Source organism: Mobula birostris, chromosome 9, assembly GCF_030028105.1.
Source record: "Mobula birostris isolate sMobBir1 chromosome 9, sMobBir1.hap1, whole genome shotgun sequence".
Classification (NCBI taxonomy): Eukaryota; Metazoa; Chordata; class Chondrichthyes; order Myliobatiformes; family Myliobatidae; genus Mobula; species Mobula birostris.
In genome coordinates, this window is record NC_092378.1 from 2,971,078 (window position 1) to 2,997,174 (window position 26,097).

At 46.2% G+C, this 26,097-nt stretch overlaps 1 protein-coding gene across 1 annotated transcript in view; it reads right to left on the bottom strand.

The window, feature by feature from the left end:
* LOC140203298 (anoctamin-4-like) overlaps positions 1–26,097 on the bottom strand; it is a 138,073-nt gene that overhangs the window by 65,487 nt on the left and 46,489 nt on the right. The window contains exons 5-10 of the mRNA XM_072269312.1: positions 21,935–22,035; positions 14,523–14,654; positions 10,418–10,524; positions 4,557–4,612; positions 2,675–2,796; positions 533–667 (exon numbers count right to left, since the gene is read on the bottom strand). Of these exons, the coding sequence (XP_072125413.1) occupies positions 533–667; positions 2,675–2,796; positions 4,557–4,612; positions 10,418–10,524; positions 14,523–14,654; positions 21,935–22,035 (653 nt within the window). The remainder of the gene's footprint in view (positions 1–532; positions 668–2,674; positions 2,797–4,556; positions 4,613–10,417; positions 10,525–14,522; positions 14,655–21,934; positions 22,036–26,097) is intronic.

Sequence of the window (26,097 nt, forward strand, 5' to 3'; positions counted from 1 at the left end):
GTCACCGGGGAGCATGCAAACTCCACGCAGACAGCGACAGAGGTTGTGGTTGAACCCAGGTCCCTGTCACTGAGGCCTCCGTGCCACTGTGTTCTCCTGAAAGGGCTCAACACCATGAGAGATTATAAACACAAGAGATTCTGCAGATGCTGGAATCCCAGAGTAACGCACACAAAATGCTGGAGGAACTCAGCAGGTCAGGCAGCATCCTTGGAAATGAATAAACAGATGACATTTCAAGCCCAGACCCTTCATCAGGACTGGGAAGGAAGGGGGAAGATGCCCAAGTAAGAAGGTGGGGGGAGGGAAAGCGGGACGAGCTGAAAGGTGATAGGTGAAATCAGATGGCTGGGAGAGGGGGGATGAAGTAAGAAGCTGGGAAATGATAGGTGGAAAAAGTAAAGGGCTGTAGAATGAGTAATCTGATAGGAGAGGAGAGTGTACGTCAGGCAACTAGGTAGAGACACCCTGCTCCCAGCACAAGGTGAACAATCCCAATGGGGATCGAACGCCAGGCCCTGCCCAACCTTACCTCACTTGGCAGTGATCAATGGTGAAGACTCCGTAGAGAAACACGATTAAGCCGACGGCAGCAGCAGGGAAGAGCATTCCAGTGTACCAGCCTAGCCAGGCAAAGTAGAGGCCAATCTTCTCCCCAAAATAGCGCCTGCAAAGCCGTGGGTGAAAGAAACCATTGGTATATGGGGTCAGAAGCTGACGGCAACTCACCAATTGGCACACCGATTCAATGAACAGGGGTGGTTAACTGACATAAACAAGAGGTTCTGCAGACGCTGGAAATCCAGAAGAACACACACAAAGTGCAGGAGGAACTCAGCAGGTCAGGCAGCATCTATGGAAATGAATAAACAGTTGACGTTTCATCAGGACTGAAGGATTTTGGGCCGGAATGTCGACTGTGTATTTTTCTCCATAGATGCTGCCTGACCTGTTGAGTTTCTTCAGCATTTTGTGGGGTTAACTTACATATTTTATTTACCTAGAGATACAGACAGTATCAGGCCCTTCTGACCCAACAAGCCAGCCACCCAATTATACCCATGTGACCAATTAATCTCCAATCCTGTACATCTTTGGAATGTGGGAGGAAACTGGGACAGTGGTGGAAGCCCATGCAGTCACGGTGAGAATGTCCAAACTCCTTACAGACAGTGGTTGTGACTGAACCTGGCTCGCTGACACTGTAACACCATTTGCTAACCGCTGTGCGACTGCACCAACACACAATCTGACCCAATTTGGCCTCGAAACTCCTGGGATCCTTGGATAACGCACAGAATGAGTCCAGACCCGGATTATGCAACGGGCACCAGATGTGGAGGGTTTGCAGGGGGGGATTCAAACATCTGTGCCATTACACACACACATCTGGGCAAGAGCTACTCTTAGCATGCAGCAAGGAACAACGATTACACCGCAGTTCCTTGGAATTCTGCCCCATTGCTTGTTATATCGGGTACATACGCACCGCAGGAGGAGGCGAGTATTCTGTCCCATCAGATCGGCGAGGTGGGAGTGTAGTACTGCCAACCAGTAAACACTCAAGGGGCGACGCAGAAAGAGCAAGAAACCATCAGGAGCAAAACGCGCCATTCAGCCCATCGAATCCGTTTCACAATTCCCTCATGGCTGTCAGCCCATCGAATCCGTTCCACAATTCCCTCATGGCTGTCAGCCCATCGAATCCGTTCCACAATTCCTTCATGGCTGTCAGCCCATTGAATCCGTTTCACGGCTGATTTATTATCCCTTTTAACCTCGTTCTTCTGCCCTCTCCCTGTAAACTTTGATACCTTGACTAGTCATGAACCTATGAACATCTGTTTTAAATACACCCAATCACTTGTCCTCTGGAGCCGTCTGTGGCAATGAATTCCACAGATTCACCACCTTCTGGCTAAAGAAATTCCTCCTCATCCCTGTCCTAAATGGATGTCCTTCTATTCCAAAGCTGTGTCCTCTGGTCTGAGACTCCCCCACTATAGGAAACATCCACTTATCAAGGCCATTCAATATTCAATAGGTTTCAATGAGATTCCCCCCTTATTTTTCTAAACTCTGGCAAGTACAGGCCAGGAACCATCAAATGCTCCTCATATGTAAACCTGGAATTATCCTTGTGAACCTCCTCTGGATCCTCTCCAATGCCACATCTTTCCTTTGATAAGGGGCCCAGAACTGTTCACAATGCTCCAAGTGCAGTCTGATCATGGTGACCTCCTCCTGTGCAGTATGATTTAAATCCTGGTGAACCTTCTCACCGTCTTCCTACACTCAACAGGAAGTCAGGCCTTTGGCTGATTCATTGTGTTATTGAGCTCAGGGGCTCCAGTCTAACCTTGTTCTATATGGACAAGCCTTTCACCGTACCTCTGTCCCCGTGACAATAATAAATCAATCGTTCAATAACCTGGCACGGGATTAGTCACGTCGGCCTCCCACCCAGAAGCAATGAGTCCAGCAGGTTCTGTATCTCTGCAGGAGAAACACCTGGGGAACGGCCCAGAGGCCTTGCCCTGCACGTGTGGCTCTTCTGGTGGGTGCAAGGACCAGTCCTGACACCCAAAGGTGCCAGCAGTGTACCAGGTGATAGTCTGGCTCCCTCGGCAAGCTCCGGCTCAGTAATCATGGCTTCACTCTGTGACAGACTCACCTGACCAGGTCGAGCGGCTGGAATTTGTACCAGACCCCCCACCACGCCCAACATTCATACAGCAGATGGCGGTGGTTTAAACCTCTGTGGGTCTTTACTGACTTATTGCTTTTGTAACTTCCCTGAAACAAAACAGAAAGAAAATCAGGAATGTCCATCAGGCTGGGTTTAAACAAGGGCCCAACGCATTGATGCAATCACAGAGGCAGCTCAGAAGCAGATCTACTTTATCGGAATTTGAGGAGATTTGGGAGGCTAGCAAAGATTCATACAAAGTTCTACAGATGTACGGAGATGTTCTACAGAGCCTAACCCTAACCCTAATGCGATTTTCATCGGAGCACTTTGATGCCGACCAGTTCTGGGGCCTGCAGTCACCAAATGACACAGTGTTAAATTGAACTGAACTGAACTAACGTTAACGTTCCTAGGCTGTTTCCAGGACTCTGTGGTCGATGTTTTACATTCTGTGTGTTATTCACTCATTTTTTGCTGGCTGTGTGATTTGTTGTTTTTTATACGTTAAGTGTTTGGTGTTCTTTGAGCAGTTCCATGGTGTTTCTTTGTTTCAAGGCTGTCTGCGGGAAGGTGAATCTCGCGGTTGTATGCCCTGATAATAAATATACTTTGACTTTGTAATGCTGCAACAATAAACCTCACAGCACCAGTCAGTGATAATAAAGTTGATTCTGAAGTGATTTATAAGCACAAGAGATTCTGCAGATGCTGGAAATCCAGAGCAACACACAAAATGCTGGAGGAACTCAGCAGGTCAGGCAGCATCTGTGGAGAGGAATGAACAATCGACATTTCAGGCCAAGTCCCTTCATCGCACATTATTTTTATTTGATGGCCCTGAACCAGCCCTTTGACCCGTGCCACTCGGCAAACCCTGACTGAACCCTTGCCGAATCACAGGACCACTTACACTTCATTAACCTACTAACCGATATGGATTTGGACTGTGGGAGGAAACCAAAGCACCCGGAGAAAACCCACACATTCCACGGGGAGGACCTACAGACTCCTTACAGATGAAGTCAGAATTGAACACCAAAGCCCAATGCCCTGAGTTTAATAACATCGTGCCAACAACTACATTACTGTGGAGCCCTAAAGGTGAAAGGTCTCAGTCCAGGACAGCAACTATTCTCCCCTAACCGTCTCTTCCCCTCACCTGCCCATCACCCCTAATATGTTGTGTGCTGCCTGAAGAAATTTGCCTGCACTTCCCACATCTTCAGGCTTCAGCCTGATGTGAGGCAGTCACCTCAACCTTCAGCATTTCCCAGTGATTACAGGAGTTCTGTCGTACTGCCACTACCTTGAACACTGATGGCAGAGGGAGGCCATTCGGCCTCTCAGCCCTGCTTTTCCATTCAAGGCTGACCTTTAACCTTGAGGCACTAATCCCATAACCCCGATTCCCCCCCCCACCCCCCCATTTGACAAAAATCTATCCATGTTGGTCTTGAATGTCTGGATTTCACAGCCACTTTGGGGAGAGAATTCATAGAAGACTAGAGCACAGAAACAGGCCCTTCAGCCCACTTAGTCTATGCTGAGAAAATCCGCCCAGTCCCATCGACCTGCACCTGGATTATAGTCCCGCACACCCCTCCTATCCATGTATCTATCCAAGTTTCTCTTAAATGTTGAAATTGAACCCATGTCCACCATTTCTGTTGGCACACTCTCTCACCATCCTCTGAGAAGTTTTCCCTCATGTTCCCCTTAAACATTTCACCTTTCACCCTTAACCCATGACCTCTAGTTCTAGTCTCACCCAACCTGAAGGCGAAAGCCTGCTTGCACTTACCACATTTCAGGGTCGGAAACTCAGGTGCAATTGAGTTGTAAACCTTACCGTGCTCACTCTTACCTCATGAAGTGGGAATGCTGCTTCATAGGTGTTGTTGCCGAGTAACCGACTGAGGCCTAGAGGAAGAAATATTAATACATCTGCAGGTAGATTAAAAGCGATGTTCAGCAAACATTGTCCCCCGAGCAGTCAGTGAAAGGAATCTTGGTTCTTTGTGTGTTGATTAAAGATTTCTTTGATCTTTATTAGCTTGATTTGTTTCATTTACATCGAAACATTACAGTGAAATCTGTTGCTTGCGTCAAATTAAGTCGACAAGGATTGTGCTGGGGGCAGCCCGCAGGCATTGCCATGCTTCTGGCATCAACATAGCATGGCTACAACTTACCAACCCTAACCCGCATGACTTTGGACTGTGGGAGGAAACTGGAGCACCCGGAGAAACCCACAGGGTTCCGGGAAGAACGTACAAACTCCTTACAGACAGTAGCACGAACCTTACTGCTCTTTGAAGGTGTGTTTCAAAGGAATCACACACAGAACGGACTGATTTCCTTCCATATTAACAGGGACTTTCCCCCCATTTGTTTCTCTGATTCTTTTTGCCATTACCTTACACGCGAGGGAAATTTGGTTCCTTAAGGTTTTCATAGCTGGTGGAGGGGAGGTAGAGAGGATGAGCTCCCGCTACCTATTAAATGGTCCCATTGACCTGCGACTCAAATAGCTGCTGGAAGCTCCTGGCCTTCACATGGGGCTTAGCTACAAAGTCTGGCGTAACCGTTTCTACCATCGGGAGAAGGGGCAAAGGTGGGCCACTGTCACCTTCAAACCAGTTGCTTCAGGCCGATGGGGCTCATCAGCTGTGGTTGACATCTCATCTGGGAGAAGGAAAAGTCTGATCTCAAACCTCTGCTACCTTGTGGCAATACCCACTCATTTGGAAAGCTTCTGGAGTAAACCCTGAGGAAAAATTCGGAGCTGGAGTCCCGAAGGTAATCCTACGATGAGCTCAACACTGACTGGCAACTTCTGTGATGCTGCTGGTGCCGAACTGTATCGGTCTCTGCCATTGCAGCAGTGTGGAGGGGGAAATTGATGCATGCACAACAACTTGCTCTCCATATTATACTGCCCTTGCTTGTGTGTTGAGTTAGACAGACAGGACTCAACTTCCATGGTCAACCCAACCAACAGAAGCCATCAGGGGTAATTTACAGCACCCAATCTACCAACCCATGCATCTCAGGGATTTGGGAGGAGACTGGAGCACCCGAGGAAGCTCACACAGTCACAGGTAAAACGTATAAATTCTACACCCAGACATTGCCCAAGGGGAGGACTGGATCCACGTCACTGGAGCTGTGAGCCGGCAGCTCGACCTGTTAGCAAATTTGTACAGATGTACCGTGGAGAGACTCTAACTGGTTGCATCACTGACTGGTATGGAGGGGCCACTGCACAGAATCGGAAAAGGATGGAGGGTTTTACACTCAGCCAGCTCTGTCAGGGCACCAGCCGCCCAGCATCAAACACACCTTCAAGGAGCGATGCTCAAAAAGGCAGCATCCATCTTTAAGGGCCCCCATCACCCATGACATGCCCTCTTCTCATTGCTACCATCGGGGAGGAGGTACAGAAGCCTGAAGATGCACTGAATGATTCAGGAAAAGCTTCCTCCCCGCTGCCATCAGATTTGGAATGGACAATGAACCCATTAACACTACCTCAGTAATTTTGCTCTAGATATTTAATGATTTTAATATAGAACAGTACGGCACATATATTTCTTTTTACAATTTTTAGTTTTTTTTATGTATTGCAGAGTACTGCTGCCGCAAAACAACAAAGTTCACGACGTGTCAGTGACTGCTGAGCCAGTGTTGCAAGGCTCAGGTCACAGGCCGAACAGAGGGAAGGCCTACAGGCTGCACTGGTACAGTGCGCTGGGTTTGGACAGCGCAGCGAGAGGCATCGGGGCACTGATACAGGTTGTAAAGGCCCACCTGTCAGTGCCCAGGTGCTCAGAAGAGATTCCCAGCTGGCACAAAAGATCATCAGCCACAGGTCAGAGAGAAAACATCACCCTTAAACTGAACGGCACACCCCTAATCACTGCCTCAGAACCGTGACCAGAGTGTGGAATTGTTACTTTTTATGTAGTGTAACTTTCCTATGCTTGTCTGTATCTTTATACAATCACCTATATACGTGTACCTCTTCAGTGAACTTTCCAATAATTATGGTACAGTTACTTCTGTTTTTTGCAGAAAATTCTTAGTTTCTCTGTAGCAGGTGCCGCGCCACATGAATCTGACTATCTTACAAATTGCTGCAAAGTTGTATTTTTTTTAGCTAGAGCTAGTTTTTGGCGATGACCACAATAACTTCTTCTTTTGGCTCTTATTGCTCATTCTTTTAACACTTAACAAAATGACCGTAAGCAACACATTTTATGCTTTACTCTTAACTTTTTAAAAACCTCGATCAAAAACACCAAGATCTAACACCACTCTGATCACTTAGCACTGAAATTGACTTGCTTTTTTGTACTAATTGTTCCTTCTTAAAATGTATACTGTGTATTCCTTGGGAACACTGTGCGCTGCTCCGCTCTCTGCTGCAGTGAGCCTGAGGCTGCCGGCCTACTCCTGCAGTGAGCTTGAGGCTGCGGGCCTGCTCCGCTCTCTGCTGCAGTGAGCCTGAGGCTGCTGGCCTGCTTCGCTCTGCTGCAGTGAGCCTGAGGCTGTGGGCCTACTCCGTTCTCTGCTGCAGTGAGCCTGAGGCTGCCGGCCTGCTCTGATGAGGCTGAGGCCGAGGCTGCTGGCCTGCTCTGATGAGGCTGAGGCCGAGGCTGCCGGCCTGCTCTGATGAGGCTGAGGCTGAGGCTGAGGCTGAGGCTGTGGGTCTGCTCCGGCTGTTCTGGGCTTTGGCTCTGATTGGGCCACAGGCAGGCTATATACAATCTCAAAATTAGTTAATGAACTGCATATTTAAATTAGTCCATTCGTTTATTAGTAACCGGCATAGGAATGTACACAGTAGGAGAAACTTGTTAGAATAACCTTTAGGTAATCCCATGCCTTGTACTTGAGATCACAAATGCACAGTTTCAGGTAACAATGGGCCAGTGGAGTTTAATGAGATGTTGACATTCACTCCCAGCCTCAAAGTCAAACATTTTAATGTTTAGCTTTTTATAGTTACATTCCTCAAGGATCTTTGCTGTTTGCCGTATATACAATTGACCTGGGTGAAAATACAGCCGTGTGGGTTAGGACGTTTGCAGACAGTTCAAAGATCAGTATTGAGGATAGTGTAGAAGATGGACAAAGGATACTCGGGGTAGAGATCAGTTACAAATACAGGAATGGGAGGTGGAATTTAATACAAAGTGTTGCACGCTGGGAGATCATATGCAAAGAGATAGTACAGTGTTAAAGGCAAGACCCTTAACTGTGTTGATGAGCAGAGGGATTTTGGGGTCCCTGAGAGTGGCTACACGGGTTACTGGGGTGGTTACGAATGCGTACAGCATGCTTGCCTTTTTTCAGTTGAGAACCTAGAGTCGAATAGTTGAAAGATTATATCGCAGCTTTATAAAACTCTCATTAGGCCTCATCTGGATGATTGCTCTCTGTTCTGGTTGTCCCTTTACAGGAAGGATGTTAAGGCTTTGTAGAGAATGCTGAAGAGGTTTACCACAATACTGTTTGGATTAAAGGTTGGACAAACTTGGGTTGTTTTCTCTGGAGTGGTGGAGGTTGAGGGGAGACCTGATAGAGGTTTATATTATAAGAGGTGTAGCAGTAACTGAATGAACCTAAGGTTGTCACAACTGGGGGAAGCTCCCACTACCTATAAAGTTCTCCAAATGGCATGCGACTCCAACAGCCTCTGACAACCAGGTCCAACTCTTGGCCCTCACGTGTGGCTTACCAATTCGGCCTGGCAGAACTACTGACAAGAGAAGAGGCAAAGGCAGACCACTGGTGCCTCAAAACCAGTTGCTTTGGGCAGGTGGGGCTCGTCAGCCTTGGACGACAGCCTACCCAGGAGAAGGAAAACTCTGACTATAAACCTCTGCTGCCTTGCGGCCATACCCACCCATGGGAAAGGCTTCGGGAGTAAACCCCGAGGAAGAAATCATGAGCTGGGGTCCCTAAGGCAGTTCGATGTTGTTTACAACTTCACTCTGGCAACCTCTGCGACGACACTGGTGCAAAGCTGTATCAGTGTTTGCCCTTCCCTTGGACTACATCAGTGACGTGGAGAGGAGAAACCTGCTGCATGGGCAACAGCCGGTTCTTCAAATCGTCCTGCCCAGGCTTGCATCCTGGAGAGGACACAGTCCACCAGAGACGCAAGCCCACAATCCCGTGTTCGACGGCTGTCTATTATTTTACTACAGTTGGTGAAAGCACCTGATACCTTTTCCCAAGTTTGCAATGTCTAACATTAAAGGGCAAGCATTTAAGATGAGAGGGTGCAAGTTCAAAAGTGATGTGTGAGGCAAGAATTTTTTAAAAACCTCCAGGAGTAGTGGGTGCCTGTAGTGGGATGGCAGCAGTGGTGGTTGTGGCGAGTATGATAAACACATTCGAGAGACTCTTGGACAGGCTCATGAATGTGAGGGGATGGAAGGATACGGACACTGTGCAGGCAGAAGGGATTAGTTTAGTTGGCCAATTGATTAGAAACGCGCCTAGTTTGGCACAACACTGTGGGCTGAAGGGCATGTTCCTGCGCTGTGCTTTACTGCTCTCTGTTCTGTTTCCATCACACAAACACACGTTTATAATGGGAACAGCTGTACGTAAAGATCACACTGTATATACATTCGATCCACTGAATCAGCTCCGCTATTCCATCGCCGCTGATTTATTATCCCTCTCAACCTGTTCTCCTGCCTCCTCCCTGTAACTTTTAACGCCCTGACTAATCAAGAACCTGTCAACCTCTGCTTTAATTATACTCTGTGACTTGGCCTCCACAGACACCTGTGCAATAAACTCCACAGATTCACCACCCTCTGGCTAAATAAATCCCCCTCATCTCTGTTCTAAATGGACGTCCCCCGATTCTGAGGCTGTGTCCTCTGGTCCTAGACTCCCCCACTGTTGGAAACATCCTCTCCACGTCCACTCTATCTAAGCCTTTCATTGTTAGATAGGTTTCCATGAGACCTCTCCTCACTATAATAATGGAGTACTGTGAGAAGTTTTGGCTCCCTTATCTCAGAAAAGGTGTGCTGGTGTTGGAGAGGGTCCAAAGGAGGTTCACAAGGATGATTCTGGAAATGAAAGGGTTAATGTACAAGGAGGATTTGATAGCTCTGGGCCTGTACCTGCTGGAGTTAGAAGAATGAGGGGTGAGGAGGGAGGGATCTCATTGAAACTTATCAAATATTGAAAGGCCCAGACAGAGTGGATGTGGTGAGGATGCTGGTGAGTCCAGGACCTAAGGGCACAGCCGCAGAGTAGAGGAACGTCCATTTAGAATAGAAGTGAGGAGGGATTTCTTAAGCTAGAAGGTTTTGCATTTGTGGCATTCATGGCCACAGACAGCTGTGGAGGCCAAGTCATTGGGTATATTTATAGCAGAGGTTGACACATGCCTAAGTTTACAGAGAGAAGGCAGAACAATGGGGTTGAGAAGGATAATGGATCAGCATTGATGTTATGGCAGAGGACCTGATGGGCTGAATGGCCTAATTCTGATTCATGACTTCAATGAGATCCCCCCTCATTTACAGTAGGTTCATATTAATTAGGTTTAGGTTTATAAATGTTTTTATATGATATTTCCATCAGCCATTACAATATAAATTCAGTCAATTCTTCACAGCTCAACTGCAGCCGGAAAGCCCTGGTCACAGGGAACCAGTAACATTCAGCTCAGAGTAAAGCAACTTGACGTACCTACTTTGTTCTTGCCCTCCTCATATTTAACTCTCTGTAGAATGTGGTAAAGGATCCTACTCCTCGTGGAGTTGTTGAAGAATGTATCAGTGTTGTTGATAATGAAGCTGAAATCAGAAGGAAGGTTTTCTTTCAACTTCCCATCACCATAGATTTCACCACATACACTCAGTTGCCACTTTATTTAGGTACAACTGCATACCTGCTCGTTAATGCAAATCGCTAATCAGTCAATCGTATGGCAGCAACTCAATGCATAAAAGCATGCAGACATGGTCAAGAGGTTCAGTTGTTGTTCAGACCAAACATCAGAATTGGGAAGGAATGTGATCTAAGTGACTTTGACTGTGGAATGAGTGTTGGTGCCAGACGGTTGGTTTGAGTATCTCAGAAACTGCTGATATCCTGGGATTTTCACACACAACACTCTCTAGACTTTACAGAGAATTATGCAGACAACAAAAAAAAAACAACAAACACCCAGAGAGCAACAGTTCTGTGGGTGAAAATGTCTTGTTAATGAGAGAGGTCAGCGGAGAATGGCCAGACTGGTTCAAGCTGACAGGAAGGCAACGGTAACTCAAATAACCACACGTTACAACAGTGGTGTGCAGGAGCACATCTCCGCACACACAACATGTCAAACCTTGAAGCGGATGGACTGCAGCAGCAGAAGACCATGAACATGCTTGCAGTGGCCACTTTATTAGGTACAGGAAGACCCTGGTAACGTAGCCACTGAGTGTATATCAGTGATAAAAAAATCTGATTGATTCTGATTCTTCCTAGTTAAACACAAGTTATTCTAAAACAAAACTCCTGAAAGACCAATTTTTAATATGAGCTTCATTCATAGAGCACTTTTCATACAGATGATGTAGTCCGAAGTGCTTTACAAACGTAAAAGTCTGAAGTGAAGTACAAACATAAAAATTAAATAAAAAATAAAATAATAATAAATATGAAAATAAAAGACAAAAAGATGTTGGTTAAAGGCAAGGTTAAATAGATTATGAACTGGCATTTTGGGTGGCACGGTAGTGTAGTGGTCAGCACAACGTTTTACAGTACCAGTGACCCGGGTTCGATTCCCATCGCACGGTAGTGTAGTGGTTAGGCTAGGATTAAACCGGGGGTTGCTGGCTGGAGTGGCTTGAAAGGCAGTTCCATGCTGTATCTCAATAAATAAATACACAAAGAAATAAAAGTGTCAACTGAGTCTGCATTTTTCTTATGGTTTTATGTATTGAATTCCACGGTTTAGGAGCATAGTTCAAAAAAGCTGACCAGCCAATTATCTTTTGAGAGGGATCGTTTTTGCATTTAGTCATAGTCATAATCATACTTTATTGATCCCGGGGGAAATTAGTTTTCGTTACAGTTGCACCATAAATAATTAAATAGTAATAAAACCATAAATAGTTAAATAGTAATATGTAAATTATGCCAGGAAATAAGTCCAGGACCAGCCTATTGGCTCAGGGTGTCTGATCCTCCAAGGGAGGAGTTGTAAAGTTTGATGGCCACAGGCAGGAATGACTTCCTATGACGCTCTGTGTTGCATCTCGGTGGAATGAGTCTCTGGCTGAATGTACTCCTGTGCCCAACCAGTACATTATGTAGTGGGTGAGAGACATTGCCCAAGATGGCATGCAACTTAGAAAGCATCCTCTTTTCAGACACCATCATCAGAGAGTCCAGTTCCATCCCCACAACATCACTGGCCTTAACGAATGAGTTTGTTGATTCTGTTGGTGTCTGCTACCCTCAACCTGCTGCCCCAGCACACAACAGCAAACATGATAGCACTGGCCACCACAGACTCGTAGAACATCCTCAGCATCGTCCGGCAGATGTTAAAGGACCTCAGTCTCCTCAGGAAATAGAGACGGCTCTGACCCTTCTTGTACACAGCCTCAGTGTTCTTTGACCAGTCTAGTTTATTGTCAATTCGTATCCCCAGGTATTTGTAATCCTCCACCATGTCCACACTGACCCATGTCCCGTGGAATGTCCCATGGGGAATTCCAGATGAGTCAGAGAGTCATAAAGAAGTACAGCAGAGAAACAGGCCCTTCAGCCCATCTAGTCCAAGCCCAAACCATTTAAACTGTCTACTCCCATCGGCCTGTACTGGGACCACAGTCCCCCATACCCCTTCCATCCGTGTACCTATCCAAACTGCTCTTAAGCATTGAAATCAAGCTTGCATGTACTGCTTGTGCTGGCAGCTCATTTCACACTTTCACGACTCTGAGTGAAGAGGTTTCTCCTCACGTTCCCCTTAAACTTCTCAACTTTCACCCTTAAGCCATGATCTCCAGTTGTAGTCCCATCCAACCTCAGTGGAAAAAGCTTGTTTGCATTTACCCTATCTTCTTGCCTCTGTCGGTCAGGGTAGAGGATGGATGTTGTGTCCTAGCAGTCTATACCCCTCATAACTTCATATACCTCGATCAGGTCTCCTCTCAATCTTCTACACTCTAAAGAATACAGTCCTAACTTATTCAATATTTACCTAAACCTCAGCTCCTCCAGACCCGGCAACATCCTTGTAAATTTTCTCTGTACACTTTCAACTTTGTTTACATCCTTACTGTAGATAGGTAACCAAAACTGCACCCAATACTCCAAATTAGGCTTCAGCAATGTTTTATACTACCTCAACATAACATCCCATTCCTGCATCAGTACATTGATTTATTAAGGCCAATGTGCCAAAAGCTTTCTTTATAACCCTATCTACCTGTGACGCCACTTTCAATGAATTATGGACTTGTATTCCCAGATCCCTTTGTTCTACCACACTCCTCAGTGTCCTACTGTTCACTGTGTAAGACCTACCCTGGTTGGTCCTACTGAAGTACAACACCCCCCCCCACTTGTCTGCATTGAATTCCATCTACCATTTTCAGCCCATTTTTCCAGCTGATGCAGATCCCTCTACAAGCCATGACAGCCTTCCTCGCTGTCCAGTACACCCCCAGTCTTGGTGTGGTCATAGTGTTATGCAGTAACACAATTATACCACTGCCCACAGTCTCTATTCTTCACTAAGTGAAGTTAAATACTGTGATGGCGTCATAGCTTTACTGTGGCTTTCAGATGACAAGTATGACCGATTTCTGTTGAGGCTTTATTCCGTGACTGTGGCCCAGAGCCGTGGGCTCCTGGACAGGTTCCAGTACTGAACTGGATCCGTGACCATGGCCTCCTGGACAGGCTCCAGTACTGAACTGATCAGTGACCGTGGGCTCCTGGACAGGCTCCAGGGCTGAACTGATCCATGACCGTGGGCTCCTGGACAGGCTCCAGTACTGAACTGATCCATGACCGTGGGCTCCTGGACAGGCTCCAGTACTGAACTGATCCGTGACCGTGGGCTCCTGGACAGGCTCCAGTACTGAACTGATCCATGACCGTGGGCTCCTGGACAGGCTCCAGTACTGAACTGATCCGTGACCGTGGGCTCCTGGACAGGCTCCAGTACTGAACTGATCTGTGACCGTGGGCTCCTGGACAGGCTCCAGGGCTGAACTGGATCCGTGACCGTGGGCTCTCTTTCGGGGCCTCTGCAGCTCACGCTCTGTGTGTTGTTTGTTTACTTTTTCATTGTTTGCATAACTTGTTCTTTCTTTGTGCGCTGGCTGTTTGTCAGCCTTTGTTGTGTGGGTTTTTATTTTCACGAATTCTGTTGTGTTTGTTGGCTGTCCCTGACGAGACGAACCTCAAGGTTGCCGATGGTGTACATGCTTAGGCAATAAACAATAAATGTACTTCAAACTTTTGAAATATCATAAACCAAAATCATAAAAATTATGATCAAGAGAAGGGTTTAGAGGGGAGCAGAGTGGGTCATGGGAAAAGAGAGAAGGAGATAGGAGTAGAAATTACTGGAAGTTAGAGAAATCGATATTTCTGCGGTCGGGTTGGGGGCTACCTGGATGGAACATGAGGTGTTGCTCCCCCAGCCTGAGAGTGACCTCATTGTGGCGGTAGGGAAGGGCCATGGACTGACATGCTGGAGTGGGAGTGGGTACAGGAATTCAAACGCTTGGCCAGCAGGAAATGTAGCAGACGGAGCGAAGGCCATGGTCACACTTACTGGTGCATCCTCTGCTGGCTGAAGGGAGCAGTATAGCAGTCCGTGTCCTCCAGGTCGGGTAAGATGTCCTTGTCCAGCTTCATCGGCTTCCTAGGAAACCACCCTCGAAACCTATTCAAACTTTTCTCCATCCTGTTAAAAATATAGAACCATTATAAGACCATAAGACAGGGGAGCAGAATTGGGCCATTCAGCCCATCAAGTATGTTGGTCACGGCTGATTTATTATACCCCACAACCCCATTCTCCTGTCTTCTCCCTATAACCTTTGATAACCTGACTAATTAAGAATCTATCCCGCACTTTAAATATACCCAATGACTTGGCCTTCACAGCCATCTGAGGCAATGAATTCCACAGATTCACCACCCCCTGTTCCACCTTAATGCTTGGAGTAGTGTGTGTAGCTCTGGCTGTCACACTAGAGCAGGGGTTCCCGACCCTTTTTATGCCATGGACCCCTGCCATTAACTGAGGGGTCTGTGAACCCCAGCTTGGGAACCCCTGCTCTACAGAAAGGATAGTGGGTGGAGAAGATTCACCAGGATGTTGCCTGGATTGGCACATTCTAATTGTAGGGAGAGACTAGAAAAAGCAGCCCCCTTCTTCCCTGGAATGAAAGGGGCTAAGGGCTGACCTGATAAAGGTGTTTACAATTATTTGAGACGTGGGTAGGTTAGGGAGAATGTTTTCCTATGGTAGGGATATCAAAAACAAGGCGGCACATGTTTAAGTTGAGAGTTTCAAAGGAGAAAGTTTGAGAGTGGCTGATATTTGGAACTTGCTGCCAAAGCAGATGTAGTTCAGATACAGTCACTGCATTTAAGAGGTATTTAGACAGCCAGTTAAGTGGGCATGGATACGGACCCAATGTGCAAATTCTGAATTTTCACAATTATCCTGGATGTTAGTCAGATTTTCTTCAGGGTAGCTACGACCCAAATATTCTCATTGCGAGTGAGAGGCCTTAAAACACTCACCCAGCCACGCTGAGCTACTGTGTAACGTTGCTGCTGCAGCCTCTGGAGGCTGCAGGGAGCAGCATAGCAGCCCACGTCCTCCAGATCTGGCTTGAAACCTAGTCAAAGACCCCACCCAGCCCGCATATCCTCTCTTATCCCCTCGCCTATCGGACAGAAGATACAGGAAGCTGAAAGCATTACCACCAGGATTAAGGACAGCTTCTATCCCACTGTATCAAATGACTGAATGGACCTTTTGTACGTTAAAGTGTACTCTTGACCTCAACCCACTTCGTTATGATCTTGCACCTTATAGTTTACCTCCACTGCACTTTCTCTGTAACTGTTACATCTTATTCTGCGTTGTTAGTGTTTTCTCTCAATGCACTGGGTAATCATCTGATCTGTACCCACAGTATGCAAGGCAAGTTTTCATGAGACGATAATAAACCAATTCCACTAGATGACACAGTAGCACAGTGGTTAATGTATCGCTTTACAGTGATGGTGATCACCGATCGGGGTTCAATTCCCATCACTGCCAGTAAGGAGTTTGTGGGATTCTTCCCAGACCACAAGATATAGGAGCAGAATTAGGCCATTTGGCCCATCGAGTCTGCTCCACCATTCAACCATGGCTGATCCTTTCTCCCCTTCCTCAGCCCCATTCACCCACCTTCTCCCCGTAACCTTTAATACTGTGTCCAATCAAGAATCTATCAATCTCCGCTTTAAATACACCCAACGACCTGGCCTCCACAGCTGCCTGTGGTAACCAATTCCACAAATTCACCACCCTCTCGCTAAAGAGATTTCTCCCACATTCAAAAAAGATCGAGTTAGGTTGAATGAGTTATGGACATGCTATGTTGACACAGAAATATGACCACACGTGCCAGCTGCCCAGCACAATTCTCACTGATTTTATTTGATGCAAATGTACTTCACAGTATGTTTTGATGCAGATGAGGCAACTAAAGCAAATCTTCCCTTCCTTCTTTCTAGTGTCGATGGGCAAAAATTTCAGCATGGATATAGTGGGCCGAGTCTCCTGTTTCTGTGCTCTACAAGCTAATGACATGAACAGAAGTTTTCTGTCTTCATCCCTCAGGTGCAAATGCAAATTTCTACATCACAGACACATCATCCTGACCAAGAACGGATTGGCATGGCTGTGAGAGGCCATCGCACTCTACTGACCTACAGAGCTGAGACAACTGCTCTCCCATTGACCCAGGCAGGCAATGGCACCACAACAACACTACCCTGATGATGCTCAGATACAGAAGGCTCATTGTTCTTTGTAAAAGTACATCCAGCATTTGAAGAGACTAAAATAAAAGTCCCAGCCAATTGGTTTGTAAGTGACTGACCCTACTTAAAACATGTGGTCATTTTTTTGTGGGATTGGAGCATTCTCAAACCTCCACAACCACTCGTACTAAAAACATGTCCATGACACCATGAAACATCGGAGCAGAATTTAGGTCTTCTGTCCATTCCATCGGGGCTGATTTATTTCCCTCTCAACCCCATTCTCCTGCCTTCTCCCTGTAACTTTTGACACCCTGACTAATCAAGAACCTATCAACCTCTGCTTTAAAAATAATCAATGACTTGGCACAGCCGTCTGTGGCGATGAATTCAACAGACTCATCGCCTCTGGCTAAAGAAATTCCTCCCTGTCTCTTGAAAAAGCTACTTATTGTGTATGGGAGAGATGGACCTGGCCCCACAATCTACCTCATTGTGGCCTTTGTCTGCCTGCACTGCACTTTCTCTGCAACTGCAACACTTTATCCTGCACTGCCTTCCCCCTCTTTTTCGTTACCTTGACGTACTTTATATGGAATGATCTGTCTGGATGTCAGAGAAACAACCCATCTCACACACGATAATGATGTGCCAATTATCAATTATATTTGATTATGAGAGGAAGAGAGAGGCTGGCTAGTCAAAACCTTTTCCCCATGGGAGGAGTATCAAAAACAAGAGGGGATATACTCAAGGTGAGAGGAAAGAGATTTAAAGGTGATTTGAAGGGTATGTTTTTATTTATTTATTTACACAGAGAGTGATCTGAACACAATGCCAGAGGTGGCGGAATACACATTCACTATGTTTAAGAGGCATTTAGACAGATAATTAAGTAGTGTTGAATTAGACAATTTAATTAGGGATTTTTTTGCATCTTAACAATTAATTACCTGCTTGCATTTTATATAATTACTTATACACATTAAACTGTTTAGTATTTCCCTAGTGGTCACAGTGTGTATATGCAATTGCTTAGTGTGTCCCCTAGTGGTCACAGTGTGTATATGCTCAAACAGCAGCAATTCTGCAGATGCTGGAAATTCAAGCAACACACATAAAAGTTGCTGGTGAACGCAGCAGGCCAGGCAGCATCTCTAGGAAGAGGTGCAGTCAACGTTTCAGGCCGAGACCATTTGTCAGTGTGTATATGCAGTTGTTCAGTGTGTCCCCTAGTGGTCACAGTGTGTATATGCAGTTGTTCAGTGTGTCCCCTAGTGGTCACAGTGTGTATATGCAATTGTTCAATGTGTCCCCTAGTGGTCACAGTGTGTATATGCTATTGTTCATGTGTTCCCCTAGTGGTCACAGTGTGTATATGCAATTGTTCATGTGTCCCCCAATGGTCACAGTGTGTGCGTGCAGTTGTTCAGTGTGTCCCTTGTTGGTTACATTTGTATGATTCTGGATAGTTCTGGAAGGTTCTCTGGCATTGCATTATTTGAATAGGGGGTACCTGACTGGATTACTCTTGACTGCATATTTGAATGGAATATTCGTTATCGGTGGAGTGCAAAGACCTGGCTACACAGTTCTGCCATCCTTTCCTTCTTTTTGCTTCCCTCTCCCTTCACTTATTTCTTCTACTAACACTTAACAAAACAATCGTGAAGCAACAGGTTTTGTGCCTCTTTCCTGACTCCTGAAAGAACATTGGATTAAAACATCAGAATCCAACAGTGGGCAAGGCATAGAAGGATATGGATCTAATGCGGACAAGTGGGAATGGTGTAGATGGGCAAAATGTTGGCCAGGTATTGTATGTAAACACCATTGGCCAGGAATGGACAAGTCTACAGAAAGGGGTGGAAACAACCCAGTCCATCTCAGGCGAAGCTCTCACCACCAATGAGCACATTTACAAGAATCACTGCCACAAGAAAACAGCATCCATCATCAAGGACCCCCACCATACACACCATGTCCTTTCCTATCTAATACCATCAGCCAGTACAGGAGCCTCAGGTCCCACGCAAGAAGGCTCAGGAACAGTTATTACCTTTCACCCGTCAGGTTCCTGAACCAGTGTGGATAACTTCACTCACCTCAACTCTGAACTGATTGCACATCAGTTGTTTGTCAGGCTTGATTTAGTTTAGGTTTAGTTTTTTCATATTTCTTTATTTTCCTGTGAATATCTGCAAGAACATGGATCTCAGGGTAGTATGTGGTGAGAGAGATATACTTAGATAATAAATTTTACTTTGTCTTTGTGGGCTGAAGGGCTGATTCCCTGCTGTGCACTCTTACAATCGACAAGTGTGCAGTGATGCGAAGGGAAAGTTGATGATTGTTTGCAAACACTTTTATTAAAATGAATCACTGTGTTTGTCATTGCCAGAGTAAGATCTAGCCTTCATTACAACTTATTGTTTGACCTCAAGCAAGTGTTCTCTGGAGTGTAGGAGAATGAGGGGAGATTTGATAGTGGTATGCAAAATAATGAGGGGTTTAGATAGCGTAAATGCAAGCAGGCTTTTTCAATGAGGTTGGGTGAGATGGGAGTTGGAGGTTATGGGTTAAAGTTGAAAGGTGAAATGTTTAAGGGGAAGATAAGGGGCAGACTCAGAGGGGGGTGAGAGTGGTGAACGAGCTGCCAGTGGAAGTGATGGATACGGGTTAGATTTCAACAATTAAGAGAAGTTTAGATGGGAGGCGTATGAAGGACTATCGTCTGGGTTCAGGTTGATGGAACTAGGAAACTAATAGTTCAGCAAAGACAAAGGACCACGTGCTGTAGTGTTCTGGAATATAGAACCTACAATCTAGAACTGCAGCACAACACCCTTTAGCCACAATGCTGTGCTGAACCCAATAAATGTGTAATCAAGTGGCCAACTAATCTAATCCCTTCTGCCTACACAATGTCCATATCCTTTCATTTTCCTCACATTCATCTGCCTATCCAAGCATCTCTTAAAAATCCCGAATGTATCTGCCGCTACCATCACTCCATGGAGCACAATCCAGGCACCCACAACTTCCTGTGTAAAAAAAACCTGCCCATCACGTCTCCTTTGAAATTACCCCCTCTCACCTTAAATATAAGCCCTCTGGTACTAGACATTTCAACCCTGGGGAAAAGATTTGTCGGTCTACTCTGTCCATGCCTCTCATAATCTTATAGACCTCTATAAGGTTCCTCCTCAGCTCTGGCACTCCAAACAACCCAAGTTTGACTAGCCTCTCATAATAGCATGCATCCACTAATCCAGGCAGCACCCTGGTAAACCTCTGCACCCTCTCCAAAGCCTCGACATCCTTCTTGTCATGGGGGGAGCAGAACTGTGAGCAGTACTCCAGATGCAGCCTAACTAGAGTTTTATAAAGCTGCAACATAGCTTGCTGACTTTTGAACCCAATACCTCATCTAATAAAGGCAAGTGTGCCTCATGCCTTCTCAATCACCCTATCGACCTGGGCAGCCGCGGGCTAGGGCTCGGGCTCTGGCTGAGGGGCGAGGGGTTAGCTCGCCGTTCGCACGGGGCTGGCCGCAGCTGAGGCTCGGTTGCACAAACCTGCTCATGAGCTTGTAGCGCCGATGCAGGTAATAGATTTTTCTCCTGGAAGAACAGCAAAAATGAAGCCAGTCGTGAAGAAAACCCAGCGTCAGTTACAGTATGAACTAGCAAGGAAGGAAAGGGAGATTGAAGATATAAGCCTGCAAGAGGTAGAGAAGAAAGACTAAAAGGAGAGATTAACAAATCAAACACAGATACAGTTCAAAAAGACACGGGAATGAATTGGAAGCCAGCACACAGTGCACCACACCACATCCAACCACTAATACTGCTCACATCCCCCCCCTCCCAGCATCTCACATTTAAAACTACCGGAGTGAAGAGAGGGAAACAATACTGCAGACACAAGAATGCTGAAATAAAAACAGGAAATGCTGGAAACACTCAGTGGATCAGGCAGCATCTGTGGAGAAAGAAACAGTTGGCATTTCAGGTCCTGGACCCTCCATTGAAATGTCTAACAAAGGGTCTGGAAACTAAAAATTTACTTGCTTCTTTTCCACGCAGATGCTGCCTGACTTGCACCTCAAACCTTCTCATTAGCACAGTCAAGGAGAGGTAACAGAAGTTTAAAGATCCACCCTAAATGATCCAAAAACAGCCTCTTCCCTTGTGTTTTCAAATTTCTGAATTGTCCATGAACCCGTGAACACTACTTCGTCATTCTTTCTTTTCCACAATTTAATTTTGTGACTTTTAGTAATTTTTACATTTCGTAACGCACTGCTGCCATAAAAGAGCCAATTGCATGCCATACGCTGATGATAATAAACCTGATTCTGATACATTTCCTGTATTTGCTGTTTCTATTTCAGGGTAAGGAAGGGGATTTGGTTAGGGATGCTGCGACAAGTTTGGTCACGGTGAGTAAACAAGAAGAGAATGTTGCACCTTCTGTGGCAAGAGAGTGTTTAGTAATAAGCAGGCAGGGCCACAGAAGTGGAGCTGGGCACCCTGCTCATGGACTATCTGTCTCACTCCCATCAGGGAGGAGGCTGCAGAGCGTCCATGCCAGGACCACCAGGCCAAACCCCACCATACTGAAGATGGCACGGCAGTGGCTGTATTTCATGAGGAGCTTGAGGAGACTGGCTATGTCACCAAAGACACGTTTGTACAGATACACCACGGAGAGCATTCTAACTGGTCACATCACCACTACGGGAAGGGCCACTGCCCAGGAACTGGGAAAACTGAAGGAATTTGTAAACTCCGTCAGGAAGGAGGTACAAGAGACTGAAGGTAAGCACTCAGCAATTCAGGAACAGCTTCTTCCCCTCTGCCGTCCGATTTCTGAACAGACACTGAACCCACGTGCACTACCTTAGTATTTCTTTGTGCTCTCTTTTTGCACGAATTCTTCAATTTAGTTTAAATTATATATTTCTGATTGTAATTTGTGGTGGTTTTATTATGATTTGCACCGTACGGCTGCCACAAAACAAGAAATTTCATGACATGTCAGTGATATTAAACCTGATTCTGATGTTCCCTGCAGTTCCCGACCAGTGCTACAGTCTCCAATGGCACTCACATGATGACCAGGTTAAATATACAGAAAATAACTCTACCAACACAATAAGCAATAAGAAGATTAGAGCTTATTTTATCTTACCTGAAAGGCATCCGTACATTCATTAACTCGGCATATTTACAAAGAACCTCCCATGGAGCGTGTAACTTCACAAATATTACATCATCGTTGGTTATTGATGACTAAAAGGGAAAAAAAGACAAAAGACAGCAAAATGAGGCTTTGAAAAGAAAGAAGATTTAAAGATTATTTGTCATATTACATGAAAACACAGAGTGAAATGTGTCGTTTGTGTCCATAATCAACACAGTCCAAGAACGTAGTGGGGTCAGCCCACAAGCGTCAGCATGCTCCCAGCACCAACAAAGCATGCCCACAACTCACTAACCCCAACTAAGCACTCAATACTATCATCCCCTCAAAACTAATCAAAACCCTGCCCTCAATACCTCCTTGAGCAATTGGATCCTCGATTTCCTCCCTTGCAGACCCCAGTCAGTCAGACCTCCTTCACAATCACCATCAGCACAGGTACTCCACAGGGCAGTGTGCTTAGCCCTCTGCTAAACTTGTGACTGTGTGGCTAAGCACAGCTACAATGCCATATCCAAGTTTGCTGACAACACCACTGTCATTTCACAATATTTATTGCTTATTTGATTGATTGATTTACTAATTTATGATTTCTTCTTTTTTTCCTGGTCAGGTCACTGGTCTGCGTGCTACTGGTACCATGTAGCCCAGTACTACCCGTCGCATGGTCGGGTGATCAGTGACTAAACCGGCTCCCCCACCAGGCTTGCCTGGTGACAAGGGTGGCTAGTCACCCTGCAGGATGAAAAACAAGACCTGTCAAAGGGCGGATGAACCCTCTCGTAGGGTCAACGGCCATCTAGCAAACACGTGCCGTGAAGCGTGGAAAGGGCATCCCTTGCATCGAAGCTTGGTCTGGCCATTCACTGCATCAGAACTCCCCCCAGCCGTCGTGGACCCCACCATGCCGCCAGATCTGGCAGGAGATGTCGAGAGGGTGGGGCTGGACCTGTGCAACCCCCTACTCACCTAAAATCCACTCACGCACACGCTGTTCCTTTCTGAGGAGTGGGGTACCACCCCACTAACTGACTGAAAGGAACCATCATCATCCTACGGGTTGGATAGCCAGAGAGAAAGATTTCTTCTTTTTTTGCACAGTCTGTTGCTTTCTGCACCCTGGTTGAACATGCAAGCTGGGCAGTCTTTCATTGATTCTGTTATGGTTATTATTCTATAGATTTATGGAGTATGTCCACTAGACAATGAATCTCAGGGTTGTATATGGTGAGATATACTACATTGATAATAAGTTTACTCAGAACTTTGAACTAACCCGTACATAGGAGGAAACCAGAGCACCCGGAGGAAACTTTGTCAGAGAGTGGTGGGAATCGAACCGTTGTCACTGGCACTATAAAGTGTTACACTGTTGCTACACTATTTGCTACAGCTGCTTCATCAGAAACATGAAATACACAATAATCGCTTCATAGCTAATGGGCACAATGCTGCTTAAAAGCTGCTCTCCATTCTCTACACAATGAGAACTATGAGTAAGAAACTTGCTTTGTCATAATTGGACTCAAATATCTTAAAGTAGGGTTACTCAGACACAAAGAGCAGATTTAACTATGGATGTGGGATAGCTTTTGCTCATTGTGTGGTACGACACGACAAGATCTGGGATCAGTGATCCATGCAGGCAGGGGACAGTGTGGATAGACATGGACTGGTCTGGAGGGCCATCTCCTTCTGACACTCTGTCCCCTCTCCGTTCCTCTCCACCACTCTCTCCGTCTCTCCTCCCTCCACCTCTCTGCCTCTCTCTCTATCACTCTGCCCTTCTGCCCCCTCCCTCCCCTTCCCCCTCTCCGTGTCCCCTCCTTCACCTCACCGTCACCCTCTCCCTCTCCCTCCGTGTCTTTGTTCACGCCTCTGTCACCGTCCGTATGTCTGTGCAGGGAGGTGAGCAGGAGGTTTGTTGTTTGCTGAACACGATGAGCAGGTTGTGTTGGTGCTGGAATGTGTGGTGACACTGGGGGGCTGCCCCCAGCTCATCCTTCAGTCGTGCTGTTTGTTTCACTGTGTGCTTTGACGTAGACATGATAAATCAATCTGAATGGGAATAAAGAAATAACTGTGAGAAGCACTGACTGACTTTGTTCACTCTCCACAAACTGCCTTTGTCAACCAGAGAGACAATCTATCAAAGACTCTGTCGTCAAGTGGACAAGCGAGGAAATGCCTGACTTCAGACCAACATCAGTTTAATTTTGAGAAGCTGTCAGTAAGGAAACTTAATTTGGTGACTCCATATTGTGCTCAGTTCGCGGAGGAACTGGTCAACTATCTCAGCCTTGGGACGTGGGAGGAGGACACAGCTTCCAGGAGAGGGAATGGGAAGAACATCCAAACCCACACGGTCAGGATCGAACCCACACCTCCGGCACTGAGGCCGTTGCCCCACCCATGGACAGAGTGAGGGGCAATATCAACAAACCTTCCAACTTACAAGCAGAGCGGCCACAGTGGGAGGAGGGGAGTATGGGAGTGGGGGGTGTCAGAGGTAAGTTTTTGACTGGGAGTGGTGGGTGTGTGGAACACACTGCCAGAGGTGGTGGTAGAGGCAGATACATTAAGGGCTTTTAAGAAATATTTAGATGGGCACATGGATGATGGAAAAATGGAGGGCTATGTAGGAGGGGAGGGTTAGATTGATCTTGGAGGAGATTAAAAGGTCACCATGAAAGGACCTGTAGTGTACAACGTTCTATAAACCTGTGAACAACCTAGATAAGGAACAGTATAAGCTGAACCTGAGAAGATGAGGAAGGCAGGAACTCAGGGGAGGTAGAGCAAAAGGATCTCAGACTGCAGGGAAATGAATCAAGCAGTGAGGCTGGTCAACACCTCCACCCAATACCCACCCCTCCACACCCCCAACCACCACTGCTTTATCATCTCCTGTCAGTCACCTCATGTGCAGACACTCCTGTGCCTAGCGTCACTTTATGGACACACAATCAATCTGTGTATAGAAGCTATCTTATGTATTTATATTTATTGTGTTTTTTTAAATTATTCTATTCTTTATCTTATGTTTTTTTGTGCTGCATCAGATCCAGAGTAACAATTATTTCATTCTCCTTTAAATTGTGTAGTGGAAGGGACATAAAACAATTTAAACAGTGATTAGCAAAGGAGTTAAAACGCCATTGCAGCACCAGGGAGACTTGGAGATTGGACATAGAGCTGGAACTGACCACAGCCACGGGCAGCTGGGCCTGGGTCTGAGTGTGAAGACGGACCTTCTTTTGGCCAGTCGCTTCAGGAGGAGCTGCATTTGGGACCGTGCTGAGAACTCGGTGGCCACAGAGACCACAGGGAGCCAGAGTGGGGCTGGTGTGAAGGCTCTCACACACTACCCACTGCCCCAACAGTCAACTCCTGCCCAATGGTGGCAGAGCTGCTGGGTGCCACATCAGCCACCTCAGTACCCACAGAGCTGGAGTACGATCAAGCCAGGCCTGGACCCCAGAGGAGACAAGTTCCAAGTCAATTTCACCAGAGGATCTGCAAACATTTGACTATAGATCAGAACTGAATGAATGACCAAAAGCACAAAGTAACTTCAAGGGCACGAGAGATCCTGTAGATGCTGGAAATCCAGAGAAACACATGTAAAATATTGGAGGAACCCAGCAGGTCAGGCAGCCTGTATGGAAAGAATATTCATTTTATTCCTTTCTATAGATGTTGCCTGATCTGCTGAGTTCCTCCAGCACTCTGAGTATGTAGCAAGTATTTTCAAAGGGAAACGTCAATAGGAAACCAATAGTCATGTAATTTTGACCACTCTGGAGTGTACTTTAAAAGACACAAGTACATGGGCACAGAACCTTAATCAGATCTAATCTGAAGCTGAACAATTGGTTGGAGTTAAAGGAACACAAAGAGCCCAGAGACATGAGAAGGTTAGAGACAGAACTGGACAAGTTTCAGAATGATTTGGAAACCGGGATGAGAACATTAATCTTGTTACTAACTAACTGTGGAGGCCAGAGAGAATACCGAACACAGGGAACAGAAAATAGAAGTGGAAGTGAACTTGGGTCTGATCTACATGGGAAGCACAAGGACAACCTGCCAGCCTCAAGTGGCTAAATTACTCTGCGGCCTTTTGTTCTTTAACCAGTCCTCCGCCTGTA